A 20,825-nucleotide genomic window follows, 5' to 3' on the forward strand; every position below is an offset into this window, starting at 1 on the left:
GTTCTGTATATGACAACTCCAAGCTAACGTTTTGTTTACATCTTTCACGTGCTGTGTAAACATTTAATTTCATCATGAAGTGTTTGTCTTGTGAGATTGGTTTGATTTTAATTATGAGAGATCTGTTTGCCAGTCATAATTGAAGGTTAGCATGAGGTGCTGAATCTCTGCTATACATATACTGAGACTGTAATAAACCTTGAACATACCCATAAAGATAAACAGTCCCCCCCCCCTCCCACACACACACACACACACAAAAGACCAACAGGACCTTTTACAGATTTTTTACGGATCACCAAACTTTTACAAAGAAGAGCAACTATGGAAAATGTAACTCCTTTTGTGTGTTTACAGTGCACACATTTTTTGTAAACGTGCAAACGTGCTATGCATCCATCCATGCATACGGGTATATTTGTTTTTTAGATACATCTGTACCTGTATTCACATCCGCCTCTTTCTCTTTGTGAGTTCTGTAAACTATTTACAGCACTGGCAGTGTCTATCCATTGTTGATAGCAATGGAAAGTATGTCTCATTGGAAATTTGATTCAGGACCTTTCCACTAAAAACTCTCCCATGGAGCAATCTCATCTCACACCAGTACCTATAAGGGGGTCCAGTTTCAGAGACGATGGCACCGCTTTCTTGTGGTATAGTGGTTCAGCTCCATAAAGAAGAAAGTGAGTTGTTTAGGTTTGACACGTAGGATGGTGAGCATGTAAATTATTGCACCTACTTTCTACTTTCTGCCCTTTCTTCTGTCTTTGACATTGTCTCTGTGTACTCATCTGCATGTCCTCCAAATACTAAATTAAAGCAGCCAGTCTGCTGTGGAGAAGTTTCTGTTTAGTTTACAGAATTTTCCGACCTCCAGGCGTTTTCTGACAAACTCATACTTCTGTCTTTCTGGTCCTCCTTACTTCAGCCCTTGGCTGCACGAGGATGTAGTGCAGGGCTGTCAGGAATCATTGGCCACGCAGTTTGACACAGCCATATGATTCGCAATTACCCACCCAGCCCCCAAAAGCCACCCCATCCCAACCCATTCCCGTTTTCCTCCACTTCTCAATTCTCAGCTCTCCTCTCACAGGCTTGTTTTCTTTTGTTTTGTGTTTTTTATTTTATTTTTAATGAACAGAGCTCAAATGCAGTGTTTATGTAAAGCTTTAGTCGGTGATGGTGCATGAGAATCATTAAAATAGGTTATTTCAAGAGCTTCTGGATGATCAACAAAGCTGAACTGTCTAGCTTTTATGTAAGATCACTGACACTTAACTACTGTGGCATGTTTAAAAGAGTGCATATGTACTGTACATTGTAAGTATTACTGCCAACATGCTTTTTATTTTAGGCAGTTCTCAGGCTACATACATGTACCCATTGGGAACCATGTAGGACAGCATGTATGCTTGTGTTATGGGAAATCCTCTAAGAAACAACAGTAGTGCAGTCATTGCTTGGTGGATGCTGTGCTTCCATAGTTGTCCCATTCATTCTGGAGTGAAAGCACTGATTTGGTCACTGGATAGCCAGATTTTGTTGGCTTCAGCATACCCTGTATGTCCTGTAGCCCTTTACTCCACATTATGGCAGGTTTCTCTTGTCTGTTTCATTATCATCCCGTGTGTGTGTGTGTATGTGTGTGTTAAACTGCATCTGTCCTTTTCTCTCTGTCATCATCTCGTTAGGTCTTTACTCCAAGCTTTTAGTCATCCAAAAATCCACTTGGTCTTAGCTTGGCCCGAGTACTTCCAAGTGTGTCCTGTGACAGTTTAGTTCTGTAGATGAATACTCATTTGCACATGATGATATGACAAGCCCAAAATAGCTCATAGTGCCAGACAAGCTGGGGAAGATTGGTTGGCACTAATAATGTGCAAATGGGTTGTTGGTTTTCAGTGTCAGCATCATGTCCAGTTGAGCAAGTCGGATTAAATAAAATTGTAATTGCTGTGTTTTTGTTTTTGTTTTTTTTTTAGGCAGATTTAAGAAAATGGACAGTCTAAAATTTCATCAGTGTTCTAGCATGAACGAGCACTGGCTATTCTTCAGATATAATATGTTCAGGGTTATAAAAGTATTGCACCTGATAATGTGTTTTCTGAAAGATAACAGAGCCTTCGATGTAAAATCACAATCTCTATGCAAATATTGCATCTGGAAATACAGGCCACTGACTAACACTGGCCTCACAGCCCATTGCTAGTTTCAGTCATTATGCAAATGTGCTTTTTAAAAGGTTTACAGTCAGTTGAGACAGCACAAGTCACTTGGAACGAGTGAGGAAATGTTTCTCCCACTGAAAACGCTACGTCCAGATGAATAGAGACAACTTTTTTTTGGGACCTTGCTACATGCTTTTGTTTGCCTTTTTCCTTTAGAGATGCCTTCATGGCATAGTTTCAGGAAAGTTTTGCAAACATTCCTCAAATATATTACTCCACATTGGCATGATGACATCACAAAGTTCTTGCAGATGTGTTATCTAAACATCTGCGATGTGACTCTCCCATTCCATCACATCCCAGAGGTCCTGGGATCTGGTGACTGTGGAGGGTTAAAGTCATTGTCATATGCAAGAAATCATTTCGAGATGATTTGACAAATTGCATTATCCTGCTGGAAGCAGGATTCGGCAACTGGAACGGGTGTTGTCAGCAACAGTACTCGGGTAAACAATGCTCAGTTGATAAGTCCATGAAAACATCCCCCACACTGTTACCCTTTCCTGTTATTTATGCCAAATTTGGACCCAACTTCCTGTATCTCAAGGCTGATCAGGACAGGCAAAGCTTCTTCACTCTTCTGTTGTCTAAATTTGGTGATCATTGAATGTTAGCCTCAGTTTTTTGTTCTTAGCTGATGACCTGAAGTGGTACCTTGGTTATAACTAGTAGTTATTTTAGTTGCTGTTGCCATCTGAACCGGTTGAGGCATCCTGGCCTCCTTCTTTCCTCTGACCACCTGCTTTGTTCCAGAGAACTGCCATTGGGTATTTTCCCTCTGACCATTTTTTGTATACGCTAGAAATGGTTGTGTGGGAAATCCCAGCAGATCAGCAGTTTCTAAAATACTCAGACAGCCCATCTGGCACTAAAAACAAGTTACTAAAATCACATCAATTCTGATGCTCAGTTTGTGCATCAGCAAGTCATCTTAAAAGTCCAAAATTCACACATTTTATTTCATTTTTTGATTGTTTGTTTTCAAAATATTGATTAAAGAAGCTTCAAAATAATGGAGACTATAATAATATGTAATAGTGTTACAAGGTGTACTGTTTATTCCATGTATAAATGGATTGTCATTTTAATAAAACTCAGAATTCTTAGACGTCCGTTCTGTTGGTTGGAGGAGGAAAAAAAACATGACAGTATTTAACCAGAAACAGCTGATGTATAAATAAAGGACATCAATCCATCCCACCTCTCAGCACTCAAACAAGGCATTCCCTGGCTGTTGCTTTCATGAATGTTGAAAATGCTCCAGGTCAAAGGGCAGATTTTTCCATTGTAAACTCAGAATGGAATGCTGCTGATGCCCAAACTGTTGGCCTTAATGTGTGGGAACATCTGTGGCTGTGCGCAGCTGTGCGTGTGTGCGAGCATGTATGCAGTCTGTTGGCGAGGAGGGTCTGTTTTGTGTATTTGCATGTTTGAAGCGCACGTATGGCTGTCTTTACGATAGGGGATCTGTAGGTTTGAGTGCTCGACAGTATGTTTATGTGCGCACATTCCCGTGTTCTGCAAGCCGCACTGTGCAGAGATCAAAGGTGACGCAGCGCCAGAAATCTGCTGGCTCACTCTTCCAGCTGCCAGCCTCGCTTTTAAGTGGATCTTAAAGTAAAACATGGAACACACACATACAGACACTTGTTGTATTCTGCAATCACAGGCGAGTTACATTCATACATTTGTGGTGTATGTGTGTGTGATTTGTACTGTTTATACCAATTGAATTGTTTATGTCTTTGTGATTATTTGTAACTGAGACTGGATGTTTTATTGTGCGTCCATATAGACATGTGTGTTTGATGCATGTCTGCCTGTTGGCCTCATTAGTCCTAACATTACATCTAGCCCTGAGCTCAAAGTGCATGTGCGTGCACATGTTAGCTGATGCTTTTTGTGGCAGGAGTAAAAATAAAATGCAAGGAGCGCAGTAACCCTTTGTGAGAACTCGTATGCTGACTTGCTTATTATTATATCTGTGAAATGTAATGATTAACCCAAGTAATCAAAGAGTTTTGCAGTTTCTTTTTTAATTTTCTGCTTTGCTGATGTAATCGACTGCATTAAAACATATCCCAATATCTCTCATAATAACCTCCTGTATGGGCGTGGCAAAGTAAAAGTAATGTTCAATGGTAGGATTATCTTTTAAAGAAGGAACCTGAAAAGGCAGAAGTACCAAACAGACACTTCTGAAAATGTAGAGCAACCCAATGAGACATTTGTCCTGCAAATTCTGTGTGTATACACAATGAATTAAGTGAGTGGATTTGCAGTATTCAGTGCTGCAAAATACAAATTGTTTGGCACCCGCTGAACAAATACAACCTGGAGGGGAGCCAGCCAGGTTGCGGTCGAGTCTGGAACATCTCGTGTGTCAGCACCGCATTTATCCCGAGCCACTAAATGGAAACATGTCTCGGCCTGCTAGTCCCACACATGGATGAACGGGCACAAATGTACACACACAGCCTGTTTAATACACTGGCATGATTAGTTGGAGTGCAAACAATAGTTTAAAATTGGGACTCGGAACAGAGCAGCTCATCTTATTTCACAGCTCGTGTAATAATATCAATGGAAATGCTTAGAAAATAAATTTGACTCACCATAATAAAGACATCCTGAGATGAACTTGGTTTGTGGAAACATGCAAATGCTTTATAACCCTACTGTGGTACACAAGTCTTGATCCAGCCCTCATTTATTAATATTATGCTTCCAGCTAGACTCATGTGATCATTACTTCTCAAAGTCATTCAAAGTTTTTCTTTGGACACTGGTGTTTTCTGTCCAATCCTTATGGCTGCCCGTTTTCACTTAACACTGCTGACCTATGAATCATTAAAGCATAAAAAATTAACTCGTAATTAATCCCTAATTCTAGAGATGAACCAGTGTTGTCTGCACATACAATTTAAATGTGGTTCTTTCCCTAGTTGTGTATCTTTAGGCACATTATTACTAGCAGCCTGTCACACATTTGTTTCATTTCTTTAGTTGAATCTATGGGAGAAAAAACTATCGCAAACATCCAGTTTGACAGGGATAAAGTTGTTGCTCTTTTGCACAAACAAGGTGATTTCCAAACTGAAAACCTGACAAATCTTTGTATTGTTTGAATTGTATAATACAATTTGAGGAAACTGGACAAGTCAAAAACGACAGAAGTGGCAGGCCAAAAAAAAAAACCCAAACCATCTACAGCAGGTGAACAGTTTCTTAAAGTGATTTCTTTCAGGAATATGAAAAAATCCAACAAAGACCTGATATTTGTTGAAGCATTGTTGTTATAAATATTTCAAATAATCCCGTATCAGCCATGGTGCTGCAGTATGATTAAAAGCATATAAAGTAGAGCAATAAAGATTAAACTGGAGGTTTGAGATAAAGTGTTTTAAGTACTTTTATTTTGAAGTTCAAGAGAAAGCGAGCAAGAACATGTTCGTTCTTGAGTAAGCCCAAGAATGAAGCTAGACTATCACTAAACCAGAAGAGACCTCCAAGTAAATACTGATCTCTTTATATCCCAGCATCCCTACTGTTTCATCAAAGACTTACGTTTTAGTGACGGATTTAGGAGGCATTTACTTTTTGGTGAGATTGGGTCCTTCCTTGGGGTTTTGGAAGAAGGCTCCAAGCGTTGCATATAATTGAGTTGTTTTTACTACCTCTCAGTATTAATTTTAACTGAATAATTGTCTTTTAATGGGAGCATGGTGAGACCACCCAGGCACTGGAGGATGATACACCTTTAAGGGTCCATCTTTCACTCCTTGTCCCAGAAGCAGTGTAAGATTAGAAGCCACATTTCTCCCAGCTAAAAGGGCGGGATCATATTACTCCCACAACTAATGGGAATCCCTGATACTGTTTGCTTTCTGCTCTGTTTCTCAGTCTATACGTGATGTTCTGTGTCAAATATGTGTGAGAATACTTTCATTCATCAGATTATGATAACAGCTTAACATGTAGTGCATGAAGCTGAAGTATTTTTACATCATTAGGCCTTTTCTAGCACAAGGTTTTCAGGGTATGTTTTTCTTTCTTTTCTTTCTTGCACACATATTTCAAGGTGTATTTACAGGTGTATGTATACACATGTCCGTTTGTTTATATCCGTGCGTCGCACAAAGACAGCTGTGTGTTGCTGCCTGTAGGCATTTTGTCTGGCTGAAGCTGAACAGAGCTGTTGGACTCATGTAGGTCATGAAGACTGCATTTCCCTCTCTTCTAGCCTTCCCCCGTTCGCTCTCCCTCTCCCTCTCTGTCTCTGACTGGGGAAAGTAGGACAGATCAGATTTCAGAAACTGCTGCTGTGGAGAGGCAAAAAAAAGGAGAGAAGCGACAGGAGTATGAGGGAGGAAGAAATTAAAAGCTGCTAAGAGGGATTATTTAAGTATTGTTAAAGGGTTTTTTCAGTTATTTATAACATGGAGACATTTGATTACATGAATTTGTTGCTAAGTTATGCTTTTAGTGTAAAAAATGGAACCATTTATCTCCCTAGATTGCAACACTGTTTGGATTTTTACAGAAATGATTGTATTCCAGGCAGCACAGTGGTTAGCACTGTTGCCTCACAGCAAGAAGGTCCTGAGTTCAATTCCACCATCAGGCCGGGGTCTTTCTGTCTGGAGTTTGGATGTTCTCCCGTGTTTGCGTGGGTTCTACTCCGGCTTCCTCCCTCTGTCCAAAGACATGCACTTAGTGGGGTTAGGTTAACTGGAAACACTAAATTGCCCATAGGTGTGAATGTGAGTGAATGGTTGTCTTTGTCTATGTGTTAGCCCTGTGACAGACTGGCAACCTGTCCAGGGTGTGCCCTGCCTCTCGCCCTAAGAGGCTCCAGCGCTCCCTGTGACCCTGAAAAGGATAAACGGAAGCGAATGGATGGATGATTGAAAGCCACTAGAACTGCTTTCCAAATCGAGGAGACGGCTCTTAAGTAAAAAATAAATGGCATGGAAAAGAAAGTCATGTTCTTTTGTTTGTTTGTTTTTTACCTATAAGCATCACTTGGAAACTTTAACTTTGACAGACAGACACTGTGATCTTGATGTCTCCAGAGAAAACTCCCATTATTGAGGACAGTTTGTACAGAACGGAGGCACATGCTGTGATTCCTCTGAATGGGAAATCGTTGTTTGTACTTGCCTGTCATGCTATTAGTCTCTTTGTTTTTTCTTCAATCAATCATGCTACAGAGACCTGTAGCTTCCTCTCCCTTCTGTAGCGTAAAAATGTAGTTAGATTTTATAAAATTGTATGAAATGCATATGAGAGGAATACACTCGCGTCAGCTGGTCGTTTCAACTTTGTTCAGGGTCACAGTTCAACACTGTCACTGCTTGCCATACAACAAGTGGACCATTCTTGGTTTAGTGCCAAAATCATACTAATGATGTCATCCTTTGTTCATCCAATTCCACCACCCCCTCATTTTGCCCTCCTGCTGTAATTGGACAGTGTGTCCAAATCAGCGGTGGACTGAAAGCACATTTGCTCCCCGGGGTTTGATGGCAATCAGCCCTGGTGCACAATTAAGCATTTACTGCCACTTCTAATCCTGTTGGTAAAATATTTGGCTCCATGTGGGGTGTTTCTCAGCAGGTAGTCACAGTAAATGGTGGACTCCGTTCTTGCATCGTGGTAACCCAGTTTGGATGGCCTTCACAAAAGTGTGTTGCCATAAACTGTGCATGTTCAACCAATTTTTAATAGTATGCCACTAAAATTCAAATGAACATTAGTAAATTGCATGGATTTTTACATTTTTAGGTAAGCATAGTTTCCTCTAGTTTTCTTATCAACTCTTTTGGCATTAAAAATACACAAAATAACTGACTACACTGTAGCTCTATTTCGGCAGTGGCTTTCTTTTGTAGCACGTACTGAGCGAACAGTTCTGTTTTACTCAGTCTGCTTAAGTTTACGAGAGACAAAACTAACGTAACAGCTAGCTTCGAACAAGACCCACGCTTTAAAAAAAAAAGGATTACACATACCAAATAAACCCACTCTCTTTTAATACATGTTAAATTCAGTCACGTTAATTACTTCTGTTACCGTGACCACATTTTATTGCCACTCCTGTAAACTCGTATTATTGTGTTTCTGTAATGACTGTGGTTTAAAAATAATGCATTTAAAAACCAGGGCTGAGTTTTCCATTTAAAAGAAACAATTTGCTTTTAGAAAAGCAAGACTATAACAATGGGGTTTGTGACAAATAGTCAAATTACAGTTTACTTGACACGTTTATCAAGTTCATTTAACTTGGCTGCTTTTATAACCCACTAAACTTGAATATGACTTTGACCTAACTAATAAAGTCCAGATGGGGTCTGAGGTGCTTTTAAAATGGCAACTAACACTTTAGTTGAAGTCAAAGTATAAAGTACCTTCCCTCTACCTTCATATTCCTAATATTAATCTCCTGTGGCTGTTAAATACAGTTTCTTATCCAAATGTCTGACCTAAATTTTTGCTACATGGCCTGCTTTGCTAATTAAATTTGACTCAGTTCAGTTCTGGAATCCTCCAAGCTTTAACTTTGGGTCTAAATGGGTGTTAAGACTCCATTGTTTACAGACAGAGCAGGCTCTGTGGGCTAACTAACTGCCCAATATAGAGTGTATAGTCTTCTTCCTGGCTGCACAGTGGCAGAGATGGCAGCTTGCCACCATACTTAAATGTGTACAGTTACTGTGCACTTTTTCCTTCTTTGCTTCTCTATACATCAGTCCTCTTCATCCTCTTTTTCCTCTGTCTGTCTCTTGTCCAGTAAACTTTTTTTATTCTTGCCTTCTGGACTTTGCCCTATCCTGGCTCTGCTAAGCCCAGATAGGCCCTTTTATATCTTGGGTCTTAATTTGATGCTGTAATTGGATGGCGAGGGACCACTCACTATCCTTTCTTCGTGAGTCAGCAGAGTATTCTTGGCTAATGCCTCCCACTTATGCTGACTACAGGCATTGACCAGGGATGGCCAATTGTCCCAGGCTCATTCAGGTTTTTGTGCCTCCATCTCATCATCCAGACGTCAGTTTCCAGGAGCGCCCTGGACCACACACAGCCCTGCATTACAGTCAGAGGGGCTTTATAAGGCGTACTTGTTAATGGGAATATGGAACTAGGGTGGGTCGTGTGAGCCAAATCAGCCTATCAATGGCTACAGTTCTTCTCTGGCAACATGAAGGGGTTTTGTAAAACAGAGATGGCAGTTATACAGACGGGTGGCAATTAAAAGGAAAACCTGAACCCTTGACCCTTTGCTGGTATAGTTTTTGTCCACTTGTGTGCTTAGAGGGAAAGGCCACTGAAAATCACTCTGAAGTTGACTTGACCTTTAAGAAAGCCTTTTATCAGTCTTCAGAGCTCAACCTGTAGAAACACATGTGAGATATTAGACCTACATCAAAGGAAATGGCAGTCGGCACCATCGTCAACATGACAACAGCAAGGCATATTGAAGGTATTCTGGTGACCTAAAGCCTTACTAAGGCAATACATTCAAATGTTTGCATCAGCATTGTTGCGTCTTCACCAGGGTGAGAGGGGATATCCACACTAACTTCTGTGCACCAGGTGTACAAATTCTCACTGACAAAGTGGTTTTGCATGGTTTCAAATCCATTGGATGTTGAATTTAGGAGTGATAATGATAATGCATGGACCCCTTCCAAAATTACAAAGAAAACTATTTAAAATATGCATAGTTAAAAATGCCATAGTTAAGTAGCTCATGTAATCCAGAAGGTTGAGATCATATCAGTAATGACAAAGAATAATTGAGACATTTTATTTCTAATTTATCACTTATCTTTGATTACAGTGAATTAAATATGGATGTTTTTAGCGTCGTCCCCACTTTCCCTCCTACTGTTTTATGAACACCGACTCCTCTCCTATGGCACAGCTGTCATCCAGCCTGCCATTTTTTTTTTACCTTCTAACAAAACTTCCTGTATGTGTTGGATCTTAATGTGTGCAGGCTTGTGTGCCAAATGGCTAATAGTCTTTAGTAACTCCTGTCTGATGTAATAGCTTGTAATGTGTACGTAATACCAGTGGAACTATTTATAGAGCTGCAGCCAATTCTCAGAGATTGATGTGAGTGTGCGTGTTGGCTGCAGGGCGTGCACACACATGCTTGTGTACATATTTCAGCTTTGCTTTGACCCAACTGTACTTCTCCAATTTGTGTCTAGCTGTATCTTTGGAGAATTATGCATGTATGTTTGTGCAGAAACTGTAATACAAAAAAAAATGGGTCAGTGTATTTGAAGATGCATATATGAACACATCTGGTTCCGGTCTGTCTGGATTGTGTATATGTGTGTTGCCAGAAGCTTTCAGTCTCTCCTTGGGGGATTGCATCATAGGCCAGCTATCAGACCTGAGTCATCAGAGGTTGAGAGGCCCTCTGAAAGCTTTCCTTCCTCTTTTCTACTATATGCACAAATTTCTTATGGTCATAAAGTTGTATGTTGTTTTTATGAATACTAAGGTATGACAGAAAAGGAAAATTTACGTTCAAACCAAGCCACACACTCTCGTAGCTCATTGGTGTATTCCTGACTGTTTTAACAGTGAAACATGTCCATGTGTTGGTTCTTTAGTAACATAAAAACAGATGCTTTTCCAATAAGTTATGCTGTTCTTGCAGATGCTGGTTATTATTTTCAGTAGTTAATCCCAGTTTTAGCTTCACCATTTGTCTAGAAAGAAACACAGGCTCAAATATAGACATGCATTCACTTGAATTTTGTAGGTGGTGCTGACGGTTTTACGATGTCTTAACTTGACAAGGTCAAAGTCTATTAATGTCGTTAGTGATAATGATTGATTGATTACAACTGGAAGTTTCTCTATGCCAGGTAAGGGTTTGTTGGACAGCACTCAATGGACTGACCAATACTCGGAACAATGGGAACGCCCAAAAACCTTCAAATTTGAGTGAAACTTAGAGCTGCCCACATAAAGACAAATGCTTTTTGGCAAAGTTTTCTGGTCAGACTAGACAAAGACTGAGCCATATGGCGACAATGACAAAAGGTATGTTTGGAGGAGTAACTGTGAGGCTTTCAAACCTAAAAACACTGTACTGACTGTTAAGCGTGGTGGAAGCACCGTGTTCTGGGCCTGTTTTGACACTAATGGAATTGCAAAAAGTAGATGGAATCATAATTATTCAACTTTACTTCACATCAGCAGGTAGATGGTCGAAACCTTGACACCACTGGTTTTTCCAACAAGAAGACAATCTCAAAACTCAACATTAGGCTTCTTGAATAGTTTTCTCAAAAGCTGACTTCAACCCTGTTGCAAAATTTGTGGACTGTACTTAAAAGCCAGGAAACCAACCAATTTAAATGAACTCAATTCTGCCAAGAAGAGTGTCCAAATATCAAGCCAGATTTATGCTATGAGCTTGTTGATGGTTACTAAACTTACTAAGCGATTTTTAACAAAATATTAGTGGAGGTCTATGTACAACTTTGACCCTGTGTGGATTAGAGAAAATGCCATCAGTCCAGCAACTGGTGATTTCTGGTTGATTTGCATAGGTGTGTGTGTACCAGAGTACCACCAGCCATGCATGGTTTCAAAAAAATCTTTCTTTACTTGGCAGTTTTGTCCAATTTTAGAGTGATCTAAATGTGCAAGGTTAAAAAAACTCACTACTAAACAGTTTGATTAAATGACATGTATGATGCGTGCAGCCTTCCTGGGACTTTCCTTGCTTGCCAACAAACTGTGACGTATGCATGGGAGTGTGTCCTGGTCTCAGTGAGTGTGAATGCAGTGACAGTGAAGGGGGTGTGTGGGAACAGCTGTGCAGGCTAGAGACGGTTAACAATAGAGAGCTTTCATACTACACATTCTGCTGCAGCGTGTCACCAGACAGTCTTTCTTTCTCACTTCCCTCTGCTTCCCACTCCTTTTCCTTCACATCTCACATCCGTCTGTCTCTTTCTCCCTATCCCACACACACTCCCACATACTTGCCACTGCCCATGTTCAATCATACACTTCTCCCTCGCTCGCTCACTCTCCCCCTGTCTCTGCTCTCTCCCAGCCTTACTCTTTCCCGCTCCCTCCCCAAAGTTTCCCGCTACCACTTTAACCACTATTTCCTCCTTTCTTCCGAGGAACTGTGCTCATTTTGTCATCACACCTCACCCACACATGTATAAGCACACGCATCCTGCTTTTCCCAGAAGAAGTAAAGGGGGGGAGAGAAGGGGAAGTTACTTCAAGGACAAGGTAAAGCTCCTCTTGCCTTTCCCAGACGGGGTGTGTCAAAGCTTTTGTCTGTCTGATGCTATATTAAATATCAGAGTTGAAAGGAGTGGTGTGATGTGTGCGTGTGCGTGCGTGCGTGTGTGTGCGTGCGTGCGTGCGTGTGTGTGTGTGTGTGTGTGTGTGTGTGTGTGTGTGTGTGTGTGTGTGTGCAGAAGTCTCTAGCTTTTTTGTTCTTTAGAAAGAATGTTGGCACAAAGCGAGCCACTACGGGAGAAGTAGGAGGTTGGAGTGCTGAAGTGCCAGCCCAGGTCTGTTTCATTTCATTTGCACTGTAATGAGTCTTGTTACTGCTGTAAGCAGGGAGTTAAAAGTTAAGCCACATAAAGGGAGGAATGCAGGTAAGAAGGGAGGGAAGGTGAACACAAAAGAAGGAAAAACGGACAAGCCTCCGAACGTTCACCTAAAAACTTGCAAACATTTTGGAACGAGAGGAGCAATAAAGAGAAACTTTTTTTTTCTTTGGGTTGTTGTCTTTGTCCTCTTCACTGCGCCGCACTCTTTCCAAACGTGCCCCCTCTTGCATCGAGCTCTGAAAAGAAACTTAAGCACAGATCGTCAAGAGGTCTGAAAAAGTTGGCTGTGTTTGTGCATGACTCTGCGTATGTGTGTCTACATGAGTGCCTCGGAGGGAGCGTGTGTGTGTGTGTGTGTGTTGTGTGCGCGCCTAGGTCTGTGTGGGAATGATTACATCAGCCTGCTGCAGCTTTATGATTGGTTAGTGAGCGTGTGGTTTGATTCAGTGTGCCTCAGAGCCCATGGCTGAGGCTGTAACCCTTTGTGAGGGAGAGAGAGAGACAGAGCATAGTTGTCAGACTCAACCGGCACTGGAAGCACTCTACTGTACCTGCTGCCATCCGATCGCCGACTGCTTCAGTGTCTTCGTCCTGTGCGCTGTATACATACCGGCATTAGGTCACACAGACAGTTTGCTCTTTTCCTTTTCTCTTTCTTTTTTTTTTCCTTTTTTCTTTTTTGGAGACTGCAGTCTACAGATAGACTTGAGGACTAGCCTCATGACAGGTAGCACAACTGTCAGCTGTTGGCATTTAAATTGGTACCTTTCTTTCTGGAGGACACAGGGCGACAGAACAGCGAGGTTTTCTGTCTTATTGACTATATTGGAGTGAGTGTGCTTATGTGAGTGTTTGGGGGAGCCGATTCATTCCGAAAATGCCTTCGTGTTCCCCGGACTGCTGCCTATTGCGGGCCGTGGAGGTAAGACCCCTCTTCCTGTGTCTCATTTCTCTTTTCGCCTCCCTCTCCTCTTTTTACAATTTAATTTTCTTTGAAGTACTTTCACGTTAAACCTGAGGCAGGAAATGTAATGTGTAAATACTGTTAAGGCCGAAGACATTTTTCCTTTTTTTTTTCCTTTTCCAAGATGTGAGCAGAGCAAAAGGCTCCAAATACGTCAGCACCCTTGAAAAGGGGTATATGCTCCATTGCGTTTCATCTTAAACATCTTTGATGGGCAGAGTGCCTTAGGCCTGGCTTGTGCAAACTGTGATGCTATAAGCTGGGTATTTGCTCAGGAAGAGAACAGAATTTCTTTGTCATGATATTATGTGGGAGGCATGCATACATGTGAAAGCTTAGTAGGCTGGATTCCTGTGTAGGCTAAGGGCTGCATTTGTCTGTAGGTTAAGTAGGTTGCTCTAGTTTCTCTGGGGGCCATTAGAAATGTATCAAGTAAATGTTAACACATGTTGTCCTGTTTATTAAAAAAATGGCTCTGGGAACTTGGACTGTCAAAATCCCCTGGATTATGTGGTGGAATAAAAGGCTTATCCACAGTATAGATGTAGTGCTACTAATGCTAATATTAGACGCCTGGATAGTGATGGTAGGCTCTCACACAGATGGGATCTTAGAGGAAGGTTTTAGCTGTTCAGCACCTCATGCATTATTGCTGTACAGCAATATATAGAAAGATCAGTGGAGTAGATGTGTTTAAATTTTATGCAGAGGTGTAACAGCGCTCCAAATTTGTGTTTGTCCTTTTTGTTTCGTACAAAATAAAAACAAATTCCACCTCAACCATCTCCAAATATTACAGCCTTCCCCAAACGAGCATGCTTTTAATAGCAACATGGGTTTTATTGATATTATTTATTTTTGAGCTAGCTACAGTACTATTACCAACGTTCATGATGCTACTGTGTGAAATACGTTATTAAAGAAGGCAAACAATTTAACAACAGCCAGTTCGAGTTAAGACAGTTTTGTTTATGAGGTTAAGCTGGAAAGCACAGTGTTCATATTCCTCATCTTTTATATACTGTAACTTAAAACTTGCTTCTCTTTGAGCTGTGTTCAGTACGTACCCATTTGGACCGGCTTTGTGTTCACAAGAGCGGACACTTGTTATGCACTGCAGCGTATTTGCTTCTGTATTACATCGACAAGTTGCTATAAGAAAAGCTCATCTGTTATTTCTAACGCCACAATTACCGTATAGTTTTGAATGTCTGTTCTTTTCTATTGTGTGCCGTAATTACAAGGCTGCGTATGCTATAGTGCATACGGTGCTATATGAGAAACCGTATTGCAGTGTTTGAGGAAAATTGCTGGCTTCACGCACCTATTAGACTCTAGTGTTCAAAAAGAGGATTTGTGTAAAAGTCAAGATGGGTTTACTATAAAAGTTTCATCTCACTTTTTTTTTAGTATTTTTCGTTTGTCAGACTACCTTCATGTGATTTCTGTTCACTCAAACTGAAACCTTGGATTTCTCATCACAGATTGTGAAGATCTTCAGTGAAGACGGCATGGGTAAAGTTGTGGAGATCCCAGCCAACATGACAGCCAGGGACCTGTGCCAGCTCCTGGTTTATAAAAGCCATTGTGTGGATGACAACAGTTGGGCACTTGTTGAACACCACCCACTGCTAGGGCTAGGTAAGGAACAGAGCTGTAGAAGCCTGAAAACATTCGCAGTCTCATACACAGACACACATACCCGTGAGCACACGTGAACAGGCACATTTTCCCACACAGAAACCCGTGGGCTCATGGGTGGGCTCAGACTTGCAATTCAATCACTGAGTTACAGGTGCATTGATATTTATGCATGCATGCCCGTATACTTGGCTGGACAGTTGAGGCGCTGATTCTTACCTAGGCGTGTATTCAAGCATGAGTGCATGCTAGAAAGCATATGCATGCACGAAGCCAAAAATTCCATTGATCTTATCCAGTATCACGCAGTGGCTGTGTGGAAAGTTGTAGTAGCCGATAGGAGGGTTATTTTAGTACTGACAGGTTAATTATTTTCACATTCGATAGAGAAGAGACAAAAGATTATTCGGGGAAGAAATGTCTAAAAAAAACCGCTCAAAACCGAGCAGTTAAATGAGAGCAAAAAACAGTCTAATCTCCATGTGTGCATGATTACATTAAAATCAATATCTTGAGGCTCTTTTAGTATGCTTTTGATTGTTGTTTAATTTTTGAGAAAGTAGTTCCAGTGCAGAGTAATTATATTGGACGTCCTGATATTTTTAACTCTGGCAGACTGATTTAAGATCAAATAAAAACAAAACAAAACAATCATAATGGGAATGGGCAAAGAATCCAGGACACTTCCACCCCTCATTATGAGCCCTGATCTATTTGTTGGGAAATATTTTGACCTAAAATGTGATGTTGGTGGTTATGTGTTAGCAGATGGAGTTGTTTAAAGCTTTTGTTACTGGACCTGCTATTGTAACTGATGGAGAGGTGAAGCCAATGAGTGCACCAGATGCTGACCTGATGGGGATGATTTTGCTGCTCATTAGTAGGGACATGTGTGGTTTGTTATACTATATGTTCTTCTTGGATTTAGAGGTAAACACTGCTGAAGGTATTTAAAAAGGTGGAAAGAAGGCTTAACATTTACCCCGATTTGCTAAAAAGTATAAGAATGTGACATTTAGTTTCGAATACTACCAAACTACTAATGTAGCATTATAAAGACACAGCTCTATTTTAACTTGGTGCCGCATTAAGAAGGCCGCAGAGGTTTACATTTATGTCCGGGTGATTTTTGTGCTAGACTCAGCAGTATAAGAGGGGCTTTGGAAGGTTGTGGCCAGCTGACTGTTTAAGAAAAAAGGAAAGAAACCCCTGAGGAGGGGGCAATTATAAAGCACTTATGAGAGACAAGTTGAGCCTGTGCTCTCTGCTCATGTCTGCACAGTTGAACAGATGTGGGAGAGAAGGGGTTGTAATTTTATATAGAGCTGCATGTCTGGTAGTGAAGTGCACAGTAGACAGAAACACGGTTTAACACACACAAAAAAAAGACATTTAATTTATGAACCAGTAACTTGTGTCAGTATATTTGTGTAGTTTAATTAATTTTTTTTTTTTTTTTTTTTTTGTGCTAGCTGTTAATGTTGTCAGGTGATGAAACTTGGAATAATACAATCTATTCTCTGCAAGTAAAGGTCCCAAAGCTCTAACCTTACATTTCACCATCCATCATGATCTGCTTACATTTCTCAGCACCTTGCTGCCAAATACAGTTAAGCTGGCTTATTGTGAGTGACATCATTTTTGGCTGGGAGCCCTTTATTCTGTTCTGGCGCACCTGTACTGCAATGCTATTCTTTTCAGGTCTGGAATTGCTACTTATCATCTCCAGTGTTTAGACGCTTCAGTAAGTGAGACGTCAGCGTGCTGTTTGTTAAAGCTGAAATGTTATACTTGCTTCACTCCATTTGAAGCAAGTATAACAGTATAACAAGCAAGAGGTGCCGGCCACTTTAATATGTGCATTAAATATTTCCTTCATATAGTGAAATTGAATTGTAGCAGTATGTGAGACTCCTGCCTCCATTTGCGTGCGCACCCCCGCTTTATGTCAGCACACACGGCATGTGATCCCGAATGTGTGCACGTGCAGTTGGACGGTAGACGAGAATAGAGGTTTCCGAGAGTCTAGAACAATACGGTGCCTTTTCCTGCTGCCCACTCTTGCTATGCTGCTGAATGGCCCTTTGAGATAAGTAACACTGACCTCTGCTAGTGGGTTTGCAAAGGTTAACAACTATCAGGCGGGGAGGTGGGGCTGCCAGGGTGAGTCACGGTCACGAACATGAGTGACTCATCAGACAGGGAACAGGATTGAACGGAAAGAGAAAGATGAGTCGTGACAGAGTGGAGATTGTGGCCGCGGGGGTAAAGAGGAGGGGGCTCACGGAATGAGATAATAATGTGAGATGAGTTTACTGAAAAATTGCTCTCGAGTATTCCTTTTTTTTTACATGAAAGAGTTGTGTCTGATCTGGTGTCTAATGGTCCTCAAAAAGTTTGGTAAGTTCCACTGTTTAATTAGATGCACTTGAAAAGGCAGGATGTCTTTAATTTAAGACATGACAGGACTCGGAGGCTGTAACCGTGTGACTCATGTTCCGGTCCAATGTGTCACAATCAGGAACTCTAAATAAGCAGGACCTCTGACTCCACATTCCTTCAAGGACACTTTTAGTTGATTCGCAGATTTAACCATTTATTTAGTAGCACTGAGAGGCACTGGTTTCATCTGGATTAATGAGCACAAACCATTAAAGCATATCTGTAGTTTAGTGATCTATATGGATATATACGACATAGGGAATATATAAATATACATATGCCAGGAATCACTACAGTTTGATGCTTTGAGAAATCCTATTGTGATTCCATTCTAATCTGAGATTCTATTCGGTGCTTAATTGAACTGTCAGATGTACAAATGCTTACATTTGTGGGACTTGCATAAAGTATTTGTATATCCCATATAGATGTTGGCACTCAGTGCCCTAAGCAATGTTTATGCAAAGTTTAATCAAGATTGGTCTGCTCGTCAGCGACAGAGATAGGGAACATACGGACATATGTACATTACAATTATTATAATGACATCCAGTCCTTTTTTTATCTTGGGAAAAGATGAGATGACATCATACTGCTTCTATGTTTTTTTTTGTTTGTTTTTTTTTTTTAATTTCGACCAAATGACTGCGATTGATTCCTTTCTGTCTCTACTGTGTAGTAGTAGTAAACACGGTTACTTCTAATTGTAAAAGATTCCTGGTTTGAGCGCGGAAGGAGACGCAAACTCACAAGCTAGCTAGTGTACTCCTCATGCCGGTGCCAAGCCTGTACAAATGGGAGGGTTTCATTAGGAAGGGCATCCGGCGTAAAATCTGTGCCAAATTAAACATCCACTGTGGCAATCTCCTGGGAAATAAGGGAGCAGCCGAAAGTACCCCACTGAGTTTTTTTTTTCTCCCCCCTTTAAGTTTCATTTCTGGTTTACAAGAAATGTTGATGACTAATACATCTCTTGTTTAATTATTTAAGTTTGGTGGGAGGGTGTGTTTGTGAGATGTTGAAGATGTTTTTGGCCAAGCTTATGAAATTAGCTTGACTTTTCTCTTCCCGTCTCCTCTCAGAGCGCTGTCTAGAAGACCATGAGCTGGTGGTTCAGGTCCAGGCCTCCATGAACAGCGACGGTAGATTCCTCTTCAGGAAGAACTATGCCAAATATGAATTCTTCAGAAACCCCCTGGTAATTATTTTTCCTGAGACACTTCTTTACTTGCTACGTCACTCGTGACGACATCTTGTTGAAATACAGAGCCTGTAAAAACAACAAATTTGGGCCAACTTAACCTTGCAGATTATTTCATAATTACAGCAGACTGCAATAATGAAAGTAGTCACCTGTGCTTCTGTCACAAAATCTGACCCTGTAATTATCGTCACAGTATCTGTAATTCTGCCTCTCTCTCTCCACACCTCCTTCTGTGAACAGACGTTTTTCCCAGAGCACATGGTCGCGTGGTGCCAGGAAACTAATCATGCAATTCTACCATCTCAGCTCCTTCAGGTACGTACAGCTCACACACGCTGCAGTCTCGCTGCTCTTCTTAACACGCAAACAGTTTCGTTTTCAGAGTCAGCACCTGCTACGTACATACTGTACAATCAAGCTGGCATACCTCACCTCTGACCCTTAGACAGTGTGTCTCGTCAGAGCCTGCAGTAATAACTAGTGTTGATCCCCTGTTGACACGACTGTCTCGGCGCACACACCACAGGCCCGGCTCCTGTGATGGATGGAATTAAGCCATCAGAAATAGAACGCGGAGTTTCGGATTTACCCTTGTGCTGTTGGGATTTTTTATTTTTTTTATTATTATTTTATATTGATGGAAATACAAGCAAAACACAGCTGAATTAAATTTTTTAACGGTGTCTTTTAAAATGTACAGACAGCAGAATGAATGATGGGGCCAAAAATAAAATATCTTCTAAAACATTTACCCCCTTTTTAATGTTGTGGGAGGTTTGGGGTGGGGGCAGGTTGTGGACTGGAGGATTATGATGGTAATTCGGTGAGCCGCTTTTGTGAAGGAGGCTGGTCGGATTTCTAATATATTAAGATATTAAGGTTTACTGAAGTTTTTTAGTGGACTTTCGCTAATGTAGTTACAAATATGTGCTGTCATTTTAATTTGCAATGGGTGTGTCCAGTGACTTGAATTGGCTTCTGCTTGTTGGACAAAATTGTGCCTGTCAGTATCATCATATTCAGAGCTTCAGATCCAACTCGCAGCTGTACGTGTTAGGAAATTATTCATGTTTTTATCACAGATGTTGTAAATGGCTGTCAGAAAAGCTCATGTTACATGTTGAATGATCCTTTCTCCAGACTTCTCACCCTTTAGGAAATCTGTAAGGACTTAGACAGGTTGGGCCGAGGCAGGTTTATATTCGTGGGATTTCCTGTGTATAAATCTCCAAATATCTTTATGTTCATACATCCATCTTCTGAGTGTGTTCTCTGCAATAGGATTTAAACAATTCGCGTAGTTCCAAAGTGGAAAATTTTCAAATGGTGACCTTTTGGTTAGAATGACTCGGGCCTCGAGCATGTGTTCTGTTTTGGGGTTCTAGGTAATTACACTCAGTTTGTTTTTATTAGCCAAGTCGGGATCTGCACCTACCTGTTGTATGTTTTCTCAGTACTGTTTCCACATGTGTGTCACATGTGTACTTTTTGGCTTCTCACTAATACTCTCAGTATACTCCTTACAAATATCAAAAAAGAGAAAATGTCTGGTAGGAGATTTTATTTTAAATATCTTAATGGGATTGGCTGGCGTTCTCCTGCATCATGTAATGGAGCTGTCAGAGTTAAAATCACAAGTGGAATCCATCACTTCAAGGTAGCCACTCACAGAAAGCTTTTAAGTCCCCCGGCTGATCATATAGAAGTTATGCGCACTTATCCTCTGCATAGAG

The 20,825-nt window shown here is 40.9% G+C and overlaps 1 protein-coding gene across 3 annotated transcripts in view; it reads left to right on the plus strand.

Moving 5' to 3' along the window:
• The window catches only part of grb10b (growth factor receptor-bound protein 10b), a 61,069-nt gene that overhangs the window by 35,143 nt on the left and 5,101 nt on the right, over nt 1–20,825 (plus strand). For all 3 annotated transcript variants that reach the window (XM_085176063.1, XM_085176062.1, XM_085176061.1), the window contains exons 6-8: nt 15,290–15,446; nt 18,971–19,086; nt 19,333–19,407. In XM_085176063.1, coding sequence (XP_085032189.1) covers nt 15,290–15,446; nt 18,971–19,086; nt 19,333–19,407 — 348 coding nt within the window. The remainder of the gene's footprint in view (nt 1–15,289; nt 15,447–18,970; nt 19,087–19,332; nt 19,408–20,825) is intronic.

This window comes from Neolamprologus multifasciatus, chromosome 11 (genome assembly GCF_963576455.1).
Source record: "Neolamprologus multifasciatus chromosome 11, fNeoMul1.2, whole genome shotgun sequence".
Taxonomy (NCBI): Eukaryota; Metazoa; Chordata; class Actinopteri; order Cichliformes; family Cichlidae; genus Neolamprologus; species Neolamprologus multifasciatus.